Source organism: Tamandua tetradactyla, chromosome 10 (assembly GCF_023851605.1).
Source record: "Tamandua tetradactyla isolate mTamTet1 chromosome 10, mTamTet1.pri, whole genome shotgun sequence".
In the NCBI taxonomy this organism is placed as follows: domain Eukaryota; kingdom Metazoa; phylum Chordata; class Mammalia; order Pilosa; family Myrmecophagidae; genus Tamandua; species Tamandua tetradactyla.
In genome coordinates this window covers 10,041,196-10,063,494 of record NC_135336.1, presented here as the reverse complement: position 1 = coordinate 10,063,494, position 22,299 = coordinate 10,041,196, and the positions used below count along the sequence as shown (strand labels likewise).

Genomic DNA, 22,299 nt, shown 5'->3' with positions numbered 1-22,299 from the left:
ATGGTGAGAATGGCATATTTACTCACTGCTGATAATGGTGTAAACCACCTTTGGAAAAGAAGTATGTTTCCAGAATCATAAAATTTTAAAAAGGCTCATCTTTTTACCTAGTCATCCTATTTCTAGAAATTTTTTTTTTAATGATAGAAGCATGGAAAAAGAGGAACATAGTTATCTCATGTTTGAGCACATGATCAAAACTGTCCATCACAATGCTATCTCAGCACAGGAATCATAGCAAAGTCCACCAAAAGGAAACCTATAAAGAAAATTATGGTATAACCATTCAAAGTTGTTGTAAACACCTATTAAAACTGAACGATTATGGCTTCTGGAGAAAAAACATTATTTTTTTCTTTTCTAATCATTTTGCTTTTTATTCCTTATTTCTAGCTCATTGTATTGTGCAGGTGCATAAGTCTAATGTTATACAGAAGTAGTGATTCTCAGTCTTAAGGGACAAGGACTCTGTATTTTACCATGTAATATCTGTAGGATTTTCATAAAAGTCCTTTATCAAACTGTTGAAGTTCCCTGTAATATTACTTTGCTGAGAGCTTTTTTGATGAATGGATGTTGAATTTTGTCTAAGGCCTTTGATGCATCTACTGAGACAATGCTATGATTTCTCTCCTTTATTCTGTTAATGTACTGAAATACATTTATTTTTGAATGTTGATACACATTCATGTTTTCAAGATAAACCCACTTGGTCATGATATATTATCTTTTTTGTAAATTATAGGATTAAATTTCCTAATTTAGAAAATTAAGCTTGAAGGGCAAAGTACATGAACACACACACACAGAACTTTTTAGGATAACTGGGAACTCTATTATGTTACAAAACAGGTCATTCACTCTGTCTGAAGGGCCTTCCTTCCTCAACCCCCACCCTTCTAAGTCTTCCTCCACCCATCTCTACCCACCCCATACCAAATTACCTCTAATTCCCTGAGAGACTTGGAATCTCTCTTGACTGATGTTTGTATCATGATTTATTGATATATATATATATCACACATATATATACACATACATATCTTCTGTAAAGGGTAAGTTCTACAAGGAAACTTTATGGCTGGCTTCTTATACCCTTCCATCTAGTACAGTGTCTGAACTTTTCAGTAGGTGCTGAATGATACTTGTTAAATGAATAGAGTAGATATAAAACTCGTGGTTACGCACAGACCAATAAGAAAGGGACCAAAGCATAATAAAAAAAAAAGTAACTAGTAGTCCAAGATAAATTCTGGGATCTGTCCTATAACTACTTGTTGAAGAGCGCTTTGAAAACTATTGCTTCTTCTTTCTTTGATATATATATATATATATATATGTTATATTATACAATTAAAAGAAAGTTAAAAAAAGTAACTAATTTTTTTAAAGTTAAGCAATAATGGGCCATTCACTTTTCAACCATTGTGGTGACTTCTATCTAGGCTGCCAGACACATAGCAAAAACCCAAAGACTTATGAATGAAGAATAAATACAGTGGGAGGGGTAGAGGGGTAAGCGGGGAGGGGTGTTTAACTAGAGATCACTTGTGACAACGGCAGGACAGAGGCAAGGGGGTGTGGCAGGGCTGATTTCTGCCTGCATTTAAGGAGAGGCCTAGTGAGTGGAAAAAAGGGTCCTGTGGGTGGGATTTGTAGATGGTAAATTTCAGCTGAATGTAAAGATACGTTTTTTGATTTTAAAAAAAAAAGTGATGAATAGGAGTTGGACTGGCTTTTCCAGCTCCAAAACTCAAAAAGAATGTGAATGTCATCACAACAGGTGTACTGGGGCAAGAAGACAAACAGTAAAATACTGAAGGATGAATGTAATTCTTTGGCCTTAAAGACACCCAGGCTTACAATTCCACGTGGTTCCGTTTAAGGTCATTCCCGGTTTAGAAATCGCATCAGGACAATGGGAAGCTTTCGGTATTTCCATCAGATAAGGAGATACGCTCTGCTCATTGTCTAGGAAATTAGATGCCTCCAGATGAGGTAGGAGGGTAGTCAGACTCTGGCATCAGAGTAAAGGAGCAAATAAACAAGGTTCCACTCTTAGACAACTCTGATGCACTCAACAGTCTGAAAAGAACTCTGTGGAAAATGTTCCTGGGGGTAGCAACCGTTTTCTCTCCACCTCCTCCAGCCCACCTCATTGAACTGCTGAGGGGAAGTGGAACTCTTCCTAAATGCCTGCTTCCCTCCCTACCGCCATGGCTAAGGCGTTGTTGTACAAAAGCCCAGGGACTACACAGTGAAGAGAAAGCCTCTGCTGAGTGTCAGGTACCTTAGCATGCAGGTATAGTTGCCCGTGTCATTGAGGAGGATGGGCCGAAACCAGAGCACGTCTTTCTCCTTCCGAGTGCGGTTCTCGGGGAGGCGGAAGTTTATCGGTTCCTCAAGGTCTCGATCCTGCCCAGTCCAGTACCAGATGAGGGTAAGACCAGCTGAATGGGCTGTGCTGTAGTTAAACTTCAAGAAGTGCTCAAAGAGTGGGCACTTGATGCGCGCTGGCTCGTTTTCAAACACTTGGATTTGCCTCATGGTATCTAGTCCCCAGTCATCGCAGCGTTCTGGAACAGTCACAAAGAAAGACAGGGCAGGTGAGTCACCTCACAAAGGCCTCCAGAGAACACACCTTCCCCTCAGGATGCCCTTCTCTTCCAGGATCCCCCTTTCCTTGTCATCTTCATTAGTCTCCCCCTAACAACGGCACAGAGTAGCGTGAAGAAAAGACTTCCCCCCCTTTCTTTTTTGTTTGAGTATTATCTCCTGGATAAAGATTTGATCTGATGGCTTGACCCTGGTGAATTTTACAAAGTATGGGACAGTTGCTCTTTCACCGGCTTAAGAACCCTCAGGTGGACGGGAGATAATTCTAGGAACCTGTAGAACTATAATGTAAGCCATGTACATCATTTTAAACGTCCTGGTAGTCACAGGAAAAAAAATTAAAAAGTAGGGGAAATTAATTTTAATAATATATTTTATGAAATTCAATATATCCAAATTATCCAAAATATATGAATGAAGTATTTTACATTTTTTGTTTCATTTTTGCATTAAATCTACAAAAGTTAGTGTACTTTACATTTACCACACATCCCAATGGGGACCAGCTACATGTGTCTTGTATACCGGCTACCATATTGGACAGCGTGACTGGGGCCTCCAAGAAGTCAAGAGGTCTTCATGATACTCATAGGGGAGCAAAAGGGCTAGAATTTCAATGACTCAGAGACAAATACAATTTGTAATGATTTTTTCAATTTATTTTTTATTGTAAAAAATAACCACTGGTGTATTCATTTGAAAATAATGATTACTTATTTTTTAAAGAGTGTTATCCGGATAGAGAGTTCAAGATGTCAACATATGAAGACAGGAGGACAGAGCAGAGGCCGAGTGACAGTCCTGCAAGCCCCACAACAACATCTTAAAACAGTTTTCTTTTTTCTTCACATTCCTTAACATATATACATATGCATACGCATGTATTTTTTGGCATGGGCAGGCTTCGGGAATCGAACCCGGGTTTCCGGCATGGCGAGTGAGAATTCTGCCCCTGAACCACCATCGCACTGCTCCTGTGCATGTACTTTTAACTGTCATCTTTCTTAATTTGACATCTAAAATTTTTAATCTTAAGTATAATCATTGAAAAGGATACATTTACAGTTATATTGTAAATAATGGCACTTAAAAATAAAAGTTACATAACTCTTTCAAGTATATTCAATAGAGTAGTGATTTGCCACACACCAATACCATTTGTGTGGTATTGTAAAATATGTAAATAAGCTTTCTTAATTTTTTTAATGTGCTTTTATTTATTTATTTTTTTGCATGGGTAGGCTCTGGGAATTGAACTCAGGTCTCTAGCATGGCAGGCAAGAACTCTGCCTGCTGAGCCACCATGGCCCACCTGACAAGCTTTCTTTTAGTGGTTGGAAATTCTCTACTATTCCTTTTCTTCATGAATTTGTATTAATTCCACTATCTCTACACACAATATTACTTTAATGGAATGTATTCTTAGGCTGATAGTTTTTCTGGTCTTCATCATTTTATTCCAGTGTAATATAAAATGCTCTAAGTGCTAAAAAGTTTTTTTTTTCTTCTGGTATGAATTTTATTATGATTTTCAGTAAATATAGTTTAAATAATATGTATTTTCAAGTTTTGTGAGTAATTATTAAGTATGAAACATAAACTTTTATTGGAAATGTATCTCAATGATCTGGATGGGCTGTTTCTGAATGAAAGCAGTTAGACATCTACTCAAATTTTATATATATAAAAGCACTAAGGAAATCTGTTCATAAACAGGAACAAAAGGAATTTGGTTATATCAGGTCCACTCAATCCTTTAAGCTCCTAAGCAATATTCCCAATTCACATATTTATCATCAAAAAATATTTTTAATGCTCTAATACTTGATAACTTCGGAAGACAAAGTTTGCAAAATCAGCTTTTATTTGCACTCCTCCCTGTATCAACACTCTGTTCAATTTGATGAATCAGTCACCCAATCAAGAAAGGGAATCTATACATTCACCCCTTGAACCTGGGCTGTCCTTGTGATGTGCACTGGCCAACAAAACACAGAAAATTGAGGGCGAGTCAGCCACAAGCATGGAAATTAAAAGGTCTTGTGGGCTTTTGCTTTTTTATCTTGAAACCTTGCTACTATCATGAGAACAAGCCCAGTGCAGCCTACTAGTAGATAAAAGATCACATGCAGGAGAGCTGAAGAACCCAGTTGACCAACCCAATATCATAACCAAGTTCATGCGTTAACTTGGCCAGGTGGTGGTGTCCAGATGTCTGGTTGGGCAAATGCTGGCCTATCTGTTGCTATGAGGACATTTCATGGGCTTAAATCCTGACCACATTGGCAGCATCCACAGCTGGTTGCATCTGCAGTCAGCTAAGGTGGGTGTCTTCTGCAATGAGTGGTGCTTAATCTAATCGTCAGAAGGCTTTTAAGGAGGTATCAGAAGAGACAATCACTCTTCCTGCTTCAGCCAACCAGCCTCTCCTGAGAGTTCACTGAGGACCTTCACTGGAGCTGCCAGCTCGTGGTCTGCCCTACAGACCTTGGACTCTACATCCCCATGGTTATGTGAGACACTTTCATTAATTTTATATTTACAGATATCTCCTGCTGATCAGGTTCTCTAGAGAACCCTAGCTAATATACTCAAGAAGCACAGCTATCTGGTTCTTCAACAGCTAACCAAAGATGCAAGACCTGGCCCAGCCTAGATCAGCCGAGCAAGTTCTTTTCAGCAGAACTGCCTCAGCCACCCATAGACTCATGAACAAAAACACGTGTCATAAATAAAAAAATAAATGACAGTAAAGTTTGTTGTTTTATGTACTATTATCGTGGCAGTAGATGAATAATAGAATAACTAAAGTGCGGCTACTTTACTTTTAATAAAAGAACAGAATTTGAAGATTTCTGCCTGGCAAAAGGATCTTTCACCTTAGTAAGTTTCTGGGAAATTTAACAAATCAGCTTTTCCAAGACCCAAGAAATAACTATTAGTTATAATTGCTATATTTTCATTTAGAGGTACTTTTTAAACCCAGCATACAGAAAAAGGATTGGAAAGATCAAAATATAGTTCACAGGGTGGTGTGATGGTGGCTCATTGGCAGAATTCTCACCTGCCATGCAGAAGACCAGGTTGGAGTCCTGGTGCCTGCCCATGCCAAAAAAACAAAACAAAAAAAACCCCCAAAAAAACAGGTAGTTCACAGCAATACATACTTGTTAATATTTTTTGGTGAAATATATACATTCCTATTCTTTACACATATTCTTAATATAACTGCTCATTCCGTATATGGAAAATTACAGCAACATATTTTCAGGTACATATGGAAAATTGAATATATACATGCGATTTCACTTCTCTCTGAAATTCCACTAAAAAAACTATAGTAAAATAGTTTTTTCAAGATATAATCCTAAATAACATTGAGAACAGGAGAGAATATAATAGCAACATCAGAATGGACAATTAGTAACTGCTTAGCAGATTCAAAAAGATAAATCTTAAATCAGCCGAGGAAAGCGAGAACACATACCAATCTACAAAGCAAAATTCAGAAAAGGTCCAAGGACAGGCAGCATTAGGATAGAGTCATCAGTACTGTTCACTCCAGTTTCTGAGTTTTCCTGTGACTTAATTTGGCCAATAAAATAAAATGAGTGTCACTTGTGGTGGGTGTTTTAAGGGCTAAGGTACATTTTACCATGCTCCCTTTGCATCTGCCTTGGTAAATATGAAAGCACAGAGACTGAGCAAGACTCCCTTAACTTGGGTCCCTCAATGTAGATGACATGTAGCAGAGCTTTGCTATTTTAAGGCACAGAGAATTGGGGTTTGTTTGTTACCAACACGAACAATCTATCCTATGCTGGCAATACAATCAGGTTCCTTAAAACTGCATACATGGGAAGAGTGCTAAAATACAGAGGCGTGGTTGAAAGTTGTATTAAAAGGTCACCTCCATGGTTTCAAGCACGCTCTCTTAGTACTGAGCAGCTTCCCCCATTTGGCTCCAAGAATGAGGGCAGCCAGACCTTTATCCCTAGCAAATCTCAACATCAGAAACTCTTTAACAAATTGTACAGCCACCTGATACAAAAGAAAAGCTCAACAGGCCTCATGCTCATATTTAGAACTTTTAATGAGAGTCTTAACTGTTTCTTTTTAAATATGGGCAGGTAGCCAAGAAGGCATCTAAGAAAAATGTCTACCATGAAAGGTAAGTCCAAATAAACAAAGTAAAAGAAACTTGAAGAAAACAAAGATTACTGAAGGAAACGAAAAGTTAAAAATAAATAAAAAATAATTCTCAGAGATAAGAAACTCATTACGTCTGTGAAGCAAGAATAGGATGCTACAACAAAAAAATGAAATTAAAAAATATTGCAAAAAGCGAAAACTCTATAGATGAAATGTATGGAAGTTAAAATTGAAGATTTTCAGCTTAAAATGTTAAATAAACAATAAAAGAAATAGGGTCGTGCAACGGTGGCTCAGTGGCAGAATTCTCATCTGCCATTCCAAAGACCCAGGTTTGATTCCCGGTGCCTGTCTATGCAAAAAAAAAAAAAAAATAGACAAGAAAGTTAGAAGACCAATCCAGGGTTTCCAACATCTCCATAACAGGAGCCCCCCCCCCCAAAAAAAATAGGAAAAATCTCTCAGATAATTCAAAGAAAAAAAGATTACAGAACTGAAGTACACAAACTTCTAAATTAACAAAATGTGTCAACTGAAATGGACTTACATCACAAACATATTTTGAAAAATTGTGGAGAAAGATTCGATAAGCTATCAGGGAGTAAAAAAGGAAAGCAAACAAACAAAAAGGTCACAATCAAAATAGCAAGTATCAGAATGGCTTTTCAAAAACAAGACAATGAAACAACATATTTGAAGGACACTTGTTTCCAATCTTGAGTTGAAACCCAACCAAACTATCGATCAAGCATGAAGTTACATTTTTAAAGAATCCATTTAACTTCCATATACTCTTTACCAGTAAACTGTGTGGGGTGTGCTCTACCAAAATAAGAGAAGAAAACAAGAAGGAGGAAGACAAGGGATCCAGAAATATGGGACTCAATATAGGACAGAGAAGGGAGCCCCAGAATGACATGAAGGAGATCCCAGGATGACAGCTGCGCTAGCAGGCTTGGCAATGAACTGTTATTACTAGAAGGAGAATAGAAAAATGAACATATAAAAATCAAGGCAATTGATGACTTCCAAAATAAGAAAGGTAACATAATCACAGTTGATTAATATGTGAAGGCATATTAATTAAATTATTATTGATAAAATCAAACATTATAATAGTATAGAGAGAGGAATGGAGGGGAAAAGCAGAGGGATAGCAGTTTCAAAGAGAGAGTCTTCATTTACTATAATAAAAAAAAGATAATACTCAGAATCGATTAAATGAAAGATAGCAAATACACATATATTGGTGAGCAAAACATAGATGGGAAATGCCAGATGAAGTAAATGGAGTAGTCAACAGTGGCAGAAATAACAGCATTGTTTTCATGTACGCTCTTTAATATATTGACGTTTAAAAGCCTCTTATCCTCTGCCTTAATGCTGATCATCATCCAGGACTACAAAGACCATCAGGGGCTGGTAGGTGCAAGGGTAGTTCAGTGGTAGAATTCTCACCTGCCACATGGGAGACCCAGATTTGATTCTTGGCCCATGCACTTCCCCCACAAAACAACCAAAAATTCATCAAATGGTGCTGAAATAATGTGAAACTCACATGGAAAAAGAATGAAATGTGACCCGCACCATACAGCATACAAAAAAATAGGCCTCTGTGCTTTGATATGATTTGTTCATGATTTCTTTGATAATAATTAATAATTAGGAAGGAAGGAAGGAAATATCCGCCATGTAATCTAATTGGCAAAGCTTTCCTTATCATATGTACTTTGTTAAAAAAAGTACCAATTTCATTTTTGAATTCCAAAAATTGTATTAAAATGCATTGATTTGACAGTCATCAGTTTAGAGACAGAAAGAGAGAGACAATTGGACAGCAGATGATACCTGAACTTAGCCATATGAAAGTTTATTGTCCGGATGAAGTAAGGTGTCATTTCCTTCTGAACTCCGTAAAGACATTCTTTATGCTATTCCCAAAAGCATTAACCTCAACAAGTCTGCATTCTTTGACCCAAACAAGGTGATGATAGAAGCAAGACCATTAAATCAAGATTATCAACATTTCTGCAACCATATTCTACAATATACCCGAATTCAGATCACCCCAACTTGGACCAGAAGACCCTAGTTCTGAAGTTATGCCTCACTCTTAACAGGGTCATTGGTAAACTGAAGAGGAGGTGGAAGCCCTGCTCAGGGGTTGGTGGTGTCACAGTTGATTAAAGGAGGCTTTCTGACACCGGTATTTCAAATTATCATTTTATTTGGCCCCTGGAGGTCTTTATAGCCCTGGGTGATGATCAATATTAAGACAGAGGTCAAGTGGCAAGTAGATTTTTTCTTGAAAAATGACAGAACGGTGATTGTGAAAGGGATAGATATGGAAAAGGAAAGCTAGCATGCCCTTTACAGGCAGACCAGTTTAGGAGGGAATAGGCAGTGGATTTCATTGACAACAAGGGAAGACTGTGGCAGAGACTATACAGAAGCTCACTAAATCTGGTTTCTCTTGTTTGGCCTATATGAAAAAACTACATTTACATAGTAATTGGGCTAGAGCCATGTGATTGGTTCTGGCCAATGGATTGTGGCTAGAAATATTCTACAAACTAATATTTGGTGCTCCCTCTTCCAATTATATGGAGACCCCGAAGCCCATGTTTTGAAAATGTTAGCATCATAAGATGGAAGAGGCCTGAATCCCTGCCATTTCTCTGAGTAGAACTGTTGAGGAAAGTCATCTTACTTTCAAGGCGCTGTGATACGAATGAAAAATAAAACTATTGGGTTAAGCCACTGAGACTTAGGGGATATTTTAATGGTGGCTAACATTGCCTATTTGACTAATAAGGGAAGTCAGAATTTTCCTTTCATAACATAAACCAAGAGCAGACTTTAAAAAAAAAAATAGCATTTGTTAGAGGCCTTCACATACTAAAATTTAAATATAGATCAATAACCAAGATTTTTTGGCCAACTCTACTGACTTAATATCTTTCCAATAAAATTAAATACAATCCATTTTAAAAGGAAAAGGAAATAATTATACCTGCTATTATCTCCCGCAAAGAATGTTTCATGGACCCAATGGATACATCTATAAATTAAACTGGGCTCCTCTGCAACCGGCACTGAAAACATATGTATTAGTATTCATAAACATTAGCAAGTATGGTACTACTATTGAGCTTTTACTTTGGGGTATTTGCCTATTTGAAATTAATTCTGTGAGTTTTAAGCTTCTCTAGCCAGCCACCTGAGGGTATTTTGTCAGAGCTTTCTAAATTATTCAATGAACAAATAAAAATAAAATCTATGGCAACGGGCTGGAGTGTCATGTAATACCAAATTAATTATATGATTCACGGCAGGCACCAGCCGAAGAAAAGACTGGGGAGAAGCTGTTATGCAAATAGATTTGTCTTTAATAACAGCAAAGGGAATTTAGCAAATTACTGGCACAGTGAATTACATTTTTGTTTAAAATGCCCCTTCTTATCCAGTTTACTCCACAGTGGAAATCTGCTTTAAATTGGCTCCTCAACATGAGGAACCACAAAGCCATCATTTCCTTCAGCCAAAGGATTTCTTAAGACTGGGGCTTGGTGGCACAGAGGACTAATGGAAATGTGCAAAGCCTGGCAAAGTAAGTCACTGGAAAATCCAACCCACGCTCCTGACAGCAATTAGCATTTATATAGCGGGGTATACATTTTAACTAATTAATCTCACAACACCCTCTTGGGCTTTCATGCCCATTCCCACATTACATGCCAGGAAACGGAGACAGAGAGATTAATTGACTTACTTTTGCCTGAGTGGTAGCACAAATAAAAGCAGCCTGAACTTAGATCTAGGAGGTTTGTCTCAAATCTATGCAGTCAAAGCAGGATATTTCCCACAGAAAAGCTATTCATGTATTTGTGTTTATTAAACATTTATTGTGAACATGTTGTGAGCAAGGCACTGTGCTAGTTGTTAGATTCAAAGTCATGTAAATATAAAAACTCAGAAAACTAAGGTATAGAAAAGAAAGAGAGAAAGACCTGAATTTTGGAAAACCTAAAGCTGAATTACATTCCATGTGCCATTATTGGCCATATCCTATTTACCTAACATATGACATTAAAACTATTTTCCTCTCTGACTCGAGTTTCCACATGTAAAACATGTCTACCCATCTTCTAATGTTGTATGAAAATTACAGGTCCTGGTATATGATAGGAGTGCCATAATAGCTAAAGCTGCATAAATCCAGATGGGACATTGCCATCAAGAAGTTAACAATCATAGAAGAAGAAAGGCATAGATACAAAATAAACCAAACTAAAATACCTGGTGGAATAAGCCGACAGTTGTAACAGGCTTCTAAGCCAGTGCATAATACTATTATATTAAGTATACGATAGCATTAGTTTAGTGCACATATAAAAAGAGGTCAGGGTAGAGGTAGTAGTCCTGAGATTGGGCTGAAAACAGAACCAGTCACCTTTTACATTCCAAACTGAAGTCCAATGCAAATGGAGTCACTTTCAAAACTGTCTCATCAGCATATTCTAGTGGTCCTATCTAAGCTGGGTCAGAAGACTAAATCAAACAGAGAAGCTGGTTTTAAATCCCTTCTGCTAGTTTTGCATAATTTTGTTTTTTCTAGCGGTATGCGTGACTGTTCAGGAAATATTAGCCTGGAACTCTGGTCCAGAGAGGATCGAAGATGTGAGCAAACAAATTAGGTTGGCTGGCTGCATTGAAGGAGTGGCAAGAAGACAAAGAGTAAATCAACAAGTTAATCGTGGGTAAGTCCCTGAGGCAAGAGATACAAGTGCCAGAGACTAAAACATTAGCAGGAGCCCTAATAGAGGAGGCATATACCACAGAGCTTGGGTAATGGGGAGAACACACAAGGTTCAAAAGCAGGCTTCAACACTTATTGGCTTTATTTATTCATTTTGAAAATATTTACAGAGCATCCTATCATGGGCAAATACTAATGTATGTGATTGGGATGCATCAGAGAAGAAAACAGACAAAGGTCTTCAGGAGCACAACTCTTTTATTTATCCTAAATGACAATAAATGTTGATATACTGTATATGAAAAGTATATATTACATAGTATGGCTTAAGGTGACAAGCCAATGGAACAAAAAAATAAAAAAAGAGCCTGAGAAGAGGGGTCATGAATGTGTGTGTAGGGGAGAGGAGAGAAAAGAGAAGTAGGAGTATGCAACTTTCAAAAGGGTTGACCACAATAGATTTTATGACCAGTGAAGGCCGTCAACTGTTATGAACCTCAGTTTCCACATCCAGAAATGAAGCTTATGAGTCTAGTTATAAAAATTGAATAAGCCTAGGATTAAAGTACCATACAAACTGAAATATTCTATATACATATGCCTTACAATTCATCTATAGACTGTCATTTACTAAGTGATCTCTGAAAAACATTTGCTCTTTCTAGATCTATGGCAGAGGTTGCTAAACATGCCCCAATCACCACATCCCCAATCTTCCCATTCTCTAGAGTATGGGGATTTTTAGTTGAGCATATCATCATCAAAAATAAAGGTCACAATTCTCAGCCTGCCTCTCAGGTGGGGTGGTCAGTTGACAAAGTTCTGACCGATGAAGCATGTGTGAAACTGTCATGGAGTAGATTCCTGTCTTAAGAGACAACTGGTTCTATGCACCTGCTACCATCCCATTTCTTCCATTCTTCTACTTTTGAGCATGGATGTGATAACTGGAGCTACATTGTGGACTGAAAGGAAAAAAAGCCAGACCCTAGAGATGGTGGAATGCAAACTTAGAAGGTGGTAGAACCCTGAATAATTTATGCAACTGCCTCACCAGCCCTGAAGTTCCTACTTTTAGATTTTACATGAGAAACAAATTATCTTTTTTAAAGCTTTGTTAACTCAAAATTGCCCATAACCCACCAGCATCATCAGTATCCCTTTGGAGAATATCAGAACTGCAGACTCTCAGGTCATAACCAGGCCTGTATTGTAACAAGATCCTCAGGTGATTACTAAGCACAGAAAAGTTGGAGAAGTGCTGGTTTCAACGTTTTGAATCACCTTATTTATAGCTCATGGCAGCTCAGGGGTCGGGGCTCCCTCTCTTAGGGAAAAGGTAGGGCCTTAAGCAGGTAGCAGCCCATGCTACCAGAGCACAGACATTCATTAAAACTCCCCTCCCTTAATCACTGACGGCAGGCAAATTTTACCTCTCCACCCCAACCCTGGCATGCTCTCTCTCTTGGTTTTGGGCAAAGTGCAGACTTCCATTTCCCAACTGGCTGCCATTGGGAAGAATTACCTACAGTCTCTAAGTCCCTAACTAAAATTCATGTCTAATCTTCTGTCTGGTGTATGCTTTGGTCTCAGGGTTGTGCTGGGCTGGAACATTCAACGGGCCAGTCAGGAGACCAAAAATCTGCTGGCTGTAGAGAGCATGAATCTGGGGAAAGGAGACTGTGCGGGGGTAATCCCAGGAATACCAGCAGAATGGCCTGCTTCCTTGATGTGTGAAGGACTTGTACACTTGCTTGATTGCACTGTAGTCAGTCACCCATTGTGTAAAGTGTAGCCAGCTACAGCAGACAGTCTTGGAAAGATAGCGAAATGAGCAAATTTGAAGGATGCATTGGATGAGAGGCTACACCATGTAGATAAGAGTTTAGAAATATTGGCATGCTGGTAAGAGGGTGCAGATGGACCAAGGGGCACATGACACACATCCTGACTTCCCCTGATTGGGATCAAAAAGCTTTGAATCCCATAGATTCTTTATCCAATGATGAAAAGGAGAACAAAGAAGAAGCTTGGGAGGCAAAGGATGGAGTGCTGCTACCTTTGAATGCTGTGGTTCCAGAGGTACTTTGCTATAAGGAATTAGCACTCAGTTCTTTAGTGTTTCTTTAAAGATGGCCAGGCAACCCATTTTTGCCTTCACTGGGGATGGAGAACAAAGGATTTTCATTGTGTTCATGCAAGGCTATTCACATAACCTGACCATCTGCCACAGGCTCTGTGCAAAGGATTCTCCTAATTAGAAAACTGTAACTCTATTTCATTATATTGATGATGCCATGTTAACAAGTAACTCTTTTCCAGAACTAAAGGAAGTCTCAAGCTCATTGCTATTTCATCTTAACAGCTGGAGATGGACAATTGATCATTGTGGACTGCCATGCCTTGGCTGCCCTATCAAATCCTTGGATATCATATGGCTGGGAAAGGCAAATGTATTCCTTTTGTAGCAACTGATAAGATACAATGTTTTCCTATGCCACATATACCACAACAACTAATGGCTTTCTTGGAATGTTGGGGGTGTTGGAAATCTTTCGTTCCTCACTCAGCCCAAATGTTAAAACCTGTGTATATTCTGATTAGGTAAAACTATTCCTGGGAATGGGATATCTCCAAGAAGACTGCTTCTGAAAAAGCTAAATGGGCCATTGCACTGGCTGAGGCTTTCTGGGGGATGGACCCAGAGGTGCCTTGTGAATTAGACACGGCCACTACCGATACTGGATTTGGAGAGGGCTAAAGGGAAAGGCATCAGGCAAAGTGAGTTAAAAGAGCTGGACTACAATACAGACCCTTAGGAAAACAATTGTGTGTTTCCTATAATGCCTTTGTGCAAGTTAAAGGACTAACTCAGAAATACCCTGTGAAATTAAGACCAGCCATCTCCATACAGGGGTAGATATGGGACAATGCCACTAAGCCTTACTCTGGTAGTGCACAATTGAGCATATTATGAAATGGAAAGCTTATCTGCTACAGAAGAGCATTTTCAGCAACAGTCCCTTAAGTGCAAAAATGCATGATATCCTGAGACCAGTTGCCGATGCGGAAGAACACCGGTTGCCCCTCCCTGCTGATCCTCCTTAGGTGACTCTCTCATCCACTGATGGATGTGGCAGTATACCTAAGTCTGCCTGGTATACTGATGGATCAGCACCTGGGCAGCCTGCCACCTGGACAGCAGTAGCCATATAACCTAGTATGGATATTATATGGTGAGAAACGGGGACTACGCAAAGCAGCCAGTGGGCTAAATTATGGGCTGTACGGTCACTGTTCACGAACCAGGAGATGCACTGACTATTTGTGATAACAGCTGGGAAGTGTACCAGGGCCGAGCAGTGTGGATGGCCATGTGGAAGCAAGAACAATGGACTGTTGTCTACTGCCTCTTATGGAGAAAAGAAATGTGGGAAGGTATCTGGACTACCTGTCACAAGTGAAAGGTAACTTGTCTTATGTCTCTGCCCATAACACTAATTCTTTACCTGGCAATATTGAAGCAGATGCTTTAGCAAAAATTTATAGTCGAAAGCCAACATCACACGAGGTTGCTGAATGGTTGCATAGAAAGACAGGACACTAAGGGTACCAGAGTCTGTGAAGACTGGCACAGCAATTTCAGCTGTCCATCACCAGACAACAACAGAAAGGAGTCGTGGACACCTGTTCCTTCTGCTCACTGTGACACTGAGGGATGCTTCCTCATCAACTTGGTCACACTGGCTGCAAGAAGGTTCCAGTCACTAGATAGCAGATCAATTACATTAGGCCCCTTCCCTTATCTGAAGATAGATATCTACAGCCATAGCTATGGCTACTAGACTGTTGCTTGCCTTCCCAGTAGGGAAAGCTAACCAAAGAGCTATAATACGTAGCTTAGAAAAGCTCAGTGCATTCTTTGGAGTCCCTACACATGTGGACAGTGATGGGGGGATCCTTTTACTGTACAAGTAACCCAAGTCTGGGCTATTGAACATGACATCTTAAGGACATTTCATTTGCCTTACAACCCCATAGCAGCAGGGTTAAGTGAAAGGATGAGTGGGCTTTTAAAAGACAATGAGCAATGTCTGGAGCAGTGAACATGCAGCCCTCACCAGCCTCAGTTCACAGGCTCAAGCAGCTGCTCCTGCCCCTGATGAACTGGTAACGGTGGGGCCCATGCAATCACTGCAAATTCAGTTACAAGGACCAGCAACACTACAGCCACAACAAGGTATTGAAAAGAGCTTGCTCTTGGCTGCACTACAAGCATTCGAAATTGAAGAAAATTAGGTTGTTTGGCCATGGTCTTGGCCAATGCAGCCATGGTGGTTGGGAATCCTAAGCTGATAGATACTGGAGTCACCCAAAATTTAAGTATTAGACCACTGTTTATACAAAAAAATACCAAAAGTTGCATATGTAACAAACCTGGAATATCCATACCTCAATTCACAGTATGCATGACTCTGGACACTACTTATGCCCAGGCTAACTGTGGATTTCACTCCAGAAAGTTCCCTGCAATTGCAGGGAGAAAAGTTGTGGTATCCGCCTACTAATGGAAATTTAGCTTATATTCTTTTTGCCCTTAGAGTCATAGCAAATACCTTTCTGCAGTAGGCTTCTCTAAATGCTTTCACAATGCTAGGTATGCACTGAACTGCCACTGTCGGATGTCACCAGTCAGCCTTGGACTGTGACCCCTATGAATAGAACTACAATTCTGGCAGAATTCAGCACAACAGAAAATCTGGAAGAATATTCTCATTTAATACTGAAATCACAAGTTTTGTTAAATATCAGTAGATGGCTTAATTCCCTTTCTTGCCCATCATGGCACTACTTTGCAGGACTGTTATCTCTGTGTGAGGGACTCCTAATGTTCTGTTGTCTCTTATACTCTTGCAGAATATGAACACAGTGTCTGTCCTATGGTCAACACAAACTGCCGCATGGGGGTGGACTGTGGATGCCTGGGGTTTGGTACCCCCTCCCTTAGGGAAAGCGCCCACATGACCAGAGAGCAGACCTTCATAAAAACTCTCCTTACCTAATCACTGTTGGCAGCCAACTCTCACGGTACTCGGCAGAGACTCCATTGCAACCAAATCTTGCAGGAGTCTGTTGAACTTTATAAGATCCCCAACTGCACCCCACCTTGGCATGCCCTTTCTCTGGGTTTTGGGCATAGTACAGACCTCCTTTCCCAACCAGCTGCCACTGGTAGAGTTATTCTCCTGTCCCTCAGTCCCTAATTAAAACTCATTGCTAATGTTCTGTCTGGCATGCTCTTTGGTCTCAGGGCTGTGCTGGGATGGGAATGCAGTTTAAATCATCCTGACTGATAGCAGTATCTTTTAACAATTTCATTTGTTAAAATAAGTTGGTGGCTTAACTATTTTTGCATTTTTACCTTCCCCATGAGGCCATATTTTTTGGTTAATATTTACCTTTAAAAACACATTTTCCCCCCTCAGAAGAGAAAAGAATGTAAATGAACTGAATATTTTTTCCAGCATATCCTATAATAAACTACCTGCTAATTCTTTCAAAAAATCTTCAAACTCCACTTACCTCGAGAGTGATTTACAATGGAAAAACTATAATTAAAACTTAGATATTTTTTTATTCAGGAAAGATCTCCTCAAACAAAGGTCTACAAATGTTTCTGGAGATTCATATTTGTCAACTAAGCCACAAAAAAGAAGAGAGAAAAGGTAGGGGAGGGGAGGAAGAGCTGGAGAGGTTGTGAGCACCCATTATTCATTCTCATGTTGCTTGTAAAGTTAAAAAAAAAAAACAAGTCAGCAAATATCTCAGCAGAAGGCTTTCCTTTAGCAAGCAATTAGGTACATCTTACTCCCACCAAAAAAAAGGGAGTCTTCTTGATTGAATAGTTTGAAGAAAATAGCCCTGAGCAGATAATAAGTTTTTCCAGATAAAGAAAGAATGCCAAATACAGAAAGTCTGGGGAGAGAAACCAAAGTCACAGCTATCAGTTTGCAAGGGTTGCTAGAGTTTATTCCCAGAACAAGTTTTATCTCTAATACTGTCCGACTCCTAAATCAACTGGAAGTGGCAGGTCTGGCTAGTTATAAAAGTATGGAAAAAGTCATTAACAAGCAAACACGAGAAGTTTCTCCTTTATGAAACAAAGGAAAGAAGAAAACGAGTGGAAACAGAAAGCGAACCCAAGCAGACCTCCACAAATGAAGACAACCCAACCCATGAAGGATGAATTCAGAACATACATAGGTGACACTCAGAGGTACAAAATCAAATTACCTATTGAGTTGTGGCTCTTTCAGAGTCTGACCATTGTTACAGAAACCATATTCTAGGATCTCTGAAACATTTGGCTTTCACTCAATCCCTGCATGCTGAGCTGCCACTGTGAGTTTGTGAAGACAGTTTGATTTTCTACAGTTTTTCTTATGGCAGAAGCTTTGAGTAAAACCCTAGGTTCACTGGAGAATTTTAGAGCTGTAGAGAAGCTAGCACTTCTTTCCTGGTCTTCATCAAGTCATTTCACAACTGGTCTTTTGGAGCATCAGCATAAAGACCCCTAATCATCTTGTACTTACGACCAGTAAGAGTCTAGCCACTACTCTTCCTGCTGCTGTGCATAATAAGGAAAACTATGGGGTAGTATCATCTAATAGCCATGCAGAATAGGCTCTGTACCTCTCTCTCATCACAGTGGCAGCAGGGGTCAGCAGGCTAAAGAATGGATTCTGGATGTGCTCTTCTGTACCAGGGCTCCATTATATTCTTAAAAAAAATAACTGTAATAAGCATCTTCATGCTGCTGAAAGGAATGATTTTCTTTACAGGGCTGTTGTGACAATAAATAAACTGGGCTATGTCAAGTAGGGCACAGTATACTTGGAAAAATCCAAACAGCCATTAGCTGGTTTTGTCTTTCTTTCCCATTAAGCTATCTTTCCTGACCTATGATTAAGATGTCAAGTTCCAATTACTATTCTCATATAATAATCAAGCAGCCTTCATTCTCATTATTTTCATTATTACATAATATTTATTTGGGATCCTAAGAGTGCTAAGGGATATGGACAATAGGCAGAAAAAATATGGTTTCTGCCTTCAAATCTCCATTCAAGAAACAGAATTGTAAGTCAAGGTGTTTCCTACATTATTGTAAAATCCCAAAACACATAGGATTTACATATGATGGGTAGCCTCTGGTTCATGTAGGATAGCCAGTCGTACCCCCATTCCACAGATGAGATGAATGAGGCTAAGAGAAGACAAAAGATGGGTCTGAGAGACAGACCAACAATAAATGATAGAGGTAGGGTGGGACCAAAAACCGAGTCTCATATTCCTAAACTACCTGCCCTATAAGAGCTAGTCTGGGGAATCTGGGGAAACTGGAGTGTCAAATCAAATCCTTGTTCTGCTACTTTCTGCCATGTGACCTGGGGCAAGTAAACCAAATATTCACATCTACAAAGGCTGGCTTGAAAAGCAAACGAGAAAACACTTATCAAGTGTTTAGTAGAGAGCTATGCACATAATCTTCCCTGTTTTTAATATTAGATTATAGCCCTCCCTCTCTTTCTCAATTCCAAACCAAATATGGCAATTCCAAACTGACTATGGCCCAACAAATGTTGACTTTTAACTTATGAGTACTCACCTCCAGCAAAGTGTTTGAGAGTACGGAGAATAAGAGGGTTTTAAGAGCACTCGTTGCAACTCTTTTATTTTACAAATGAGATAACTGAGCTTAGAGAGGTAACTTGATGAAAGCCTCAGAGATCACTACTGGCAAGAACAGAGTCATTTCTTTTCATACCAAATCCTATGTTCTTTCTATTGTGCCAACCAAGTGAAATACATATTCGAAATACATATTCTGGACAAATATTCCAGTCGGTATTGGAAATGTAAATAGTATCCTAGTACATTCCCCTTCTAAATGGAGGATGAAATCAGCAAAGAATGAAACTCAGGAAGATTGAAACAGATTATGGAGACAGAACATACTTTGCCATATGTTCCAGGTAGTCAAGACATACCATTATCATTCTCGCTTCTTCTGTGTTATAGGTGAAGAAGCCTAAGTACGTGTCTTTCCCTTGATGCTGAAAGCAAGTTGGGTGACAAGGCTGCCCACAGTGGTGACGTCTGGAGAGAAGAATCCTGTACCACAGATTCCTTCATGTAATAGTACATGAAGCTAAATAGGAACCTCATAAAAGTCCTTACTCCAAACACTTACATTTAGGAGCAAAAAAAGAGCACACATGAAAATACCATATGGTCTCTGGGGCATAGTAAGAGGTCAGTGAATTATAGCTACAATTATTATCTTAATTGTACAGATAAGGAAAACTGAGACCTAGAAACAGAAAGTCCATAGAAAAAGTGAATTTTTTTGTGTGTGTCTGCTGCTTATTTATTTTTGTATTTCATTTTACCAGAATTGGGAACAGAAAAGCCAACATTAACATGAGTCCTAAAATGTAGAAAGCAGGCTAAGAATGGACTCACTTTTTACTTAGATTATGAATGGACGTAATTCTTAGCAAAGCAAAGGTAGCTGAGTAAACTCACTTTTTTTCACTCAACAGCATGATGGAAATTAAAAGCCTTCAAAAGATTCAACCATCCCCACATCTCAATTTCCAGTCAGAGGGTGAGGCAGACTTATTCAGTGAAAGTGCACCAGGCGCCCTCAACTTTCAATTATGATTCCCCAGCCTCAAGATGTGCAGCCATATTCTATGCTCAACTACAAAGTCAAAGGAAAGCACATCTTGTGAGCCTTGTCAGCAACCTCCCCAGCAAGTCTCAGGAAATTGCCTGGAGTGAAAGAGAGCTTGAGATTGTCATCATCTGCCAGAGAAAGAGATGCAAGCTGCAGTCCTGCCACTGTGTTTAACAGAGGCATTACCTGTGAAATGCCATGAAGTCTCATTCAATTTTAATAATGTGTCAAGCATGTAGATTTTTCTTGAAGGCTAAGGCTGGTAGTGACAAGCTGAAAACGGAGACTGTGAGAGAAAATAGGGTGAAGCAAGCATTAAAGCTGCATTCCTGAGAAATGGGGTTTAGAGAAATATCTGGCAGGGAATGACGATAGAGTGGTGGGAAGATTCAAGAGGTAGTTTCTCAGTGGCTGGGTTTTCAGGGGTCACTCATCTGGAGAACTGTGTCAGCTCCTGAGAGAAGGAATGGAGTTTTGGAAAGAGAAAACACCAAGGTGAAATCTCGTTCTGAATTTCTGTATATCTGAATCACCTGTAATTCACCACACATCTTAGAAACTCACTGCAGATTAGAGATGGAAGGGGTCTTCAGAAATCATCTAGTTCCACCCATACAGTGTACGAATTATATACAGAAACCAGAGTGGGGAGAGAATACATGAGGTTACAGATTGAGTTAATGGCAGAGCCAGGATGAACAGCTCAAGCTTCCAGATTCTTAAATTGTCTCATATTACACATTATTTCTGCATATAAAAACCACCTACAAAAGAGAGTTTACATTACGTTCATATCAGTCTTTGTTTTCTTTTACTCTTAGTAGAGCAGAGTTTGAATTTTTACACCTAAATTTACTTTCAGCTTCTTATATCACTAGCCTTAAAATTGAGAATATTTTCCTCAAATATTTATTATGGAAGAGAAAGCAGAAACTACATATCAACTTCTTTGAACTCCGGAACTCTTAAAAGAAATAAAGCAAAACAGGAGAAATGCACTCTTCATATATGAAGCAAAAGCAAACGGTGCAGAAAAATCAAATTTGGAACACCTTACATAATGTCCCTGCTCTTGCCAGTGCCCCTTTCACAGGGTACACATGTTCTCTCCATTCATACTTACCAGTAGCTTTATCAATGTTCTGCCACTGAAGAAAACCAAAATAATTACCAGAAAATAGAGAAAGAAAAGGAAAATAGGTACTAGATCTTGGGAAAAAGTCTACAGTCATGCTAAGAGGGCTTTTAGAAGTTTGTACAATTAAAACTGTACAGATGTATATTTTGTGTGTGTGTGTGTGTGTGTGTGTGTGTGTGTGTGTTTAGGTGTATATTCCATGGCAAAAATTGTCAAGTCCTGGACACTTGGCTCTCGGGACTTTTAGCCTTTCCATGTTGTGGTTCTGTCTTATGAAGAAATTGATAATAAAGGTGGTTGCTTAGAAAGCTGTAACAAAGCTTTTTATTTCTGCAATCTCTGAGGCAGGAAAATGTTCCAAACTCATCACCTAGGAACTATCGCCTTCTCCCCACCACCACACACCATCAAAGATCCTAAATCCACAACTGTTAACAGAATACTTAGGAATTTACAGTTTATACAGAAGTTTCAGACATATCATAGCCTTCAATAACTGAAATAGGGAGTGCTTCCCCATTTGGGGGTTTGAAAAGAGAGACTGATAGGGTGATAGGGGAGCTCTCTGACTGTGACAAGTAGCTTCCCTTCTCTGGGACATGGTTTTTCTTATCTCTAATACATAAAAGTAGAATCAGAGGGTCTCTAATCCCTTCCATCCCTATTATATGATATGTTTATAAACAATGCTAACTTCATGGGTATTTTCTAGACTGAATCCTAAAAATATAAAACCCATAGGGAGTTTTCAGGGACAAAGGGGAGAAGAAGGTGGTTACTAATTAAGACAAATTGAATACTGAGAGAGAATCTTAAATAAGGAGCAAAAAATTCTTGAGTAGAGGTTGCTAGCATCAGAAGGCACGGGTCACAGCCATGCAACAGTGAGGC

The 22,299-nt window shown here is 39.2% G+C and overlaps 1 protein-coding gene across 3 annotated transcripts in view; it reads right to left on the bottom strand.

Moving 5' to 3' along the window:
* The window catches only part of IL1RAP (interleukin 1 receptor accessory protein), a 152,196-nt gene that overhangs the window by 52,654 nt on the left and 77,243 nt on the right, over positions 1-22,299 (bottom strand). For all 3 annotated transcript variants that reach the window (XM_077117878.1, XM_077117879.1, XM_077117877.1), the window contains one exon: positions 2,291-2,576. In XM_077117878.1, the coding sequence (XP_076973993.1) occupies positions 2,291-2,576 (286 nt within the window). The remainder of the gene's footprint in view (positions 1-2,290; positions 2,577-22,299) is intronic.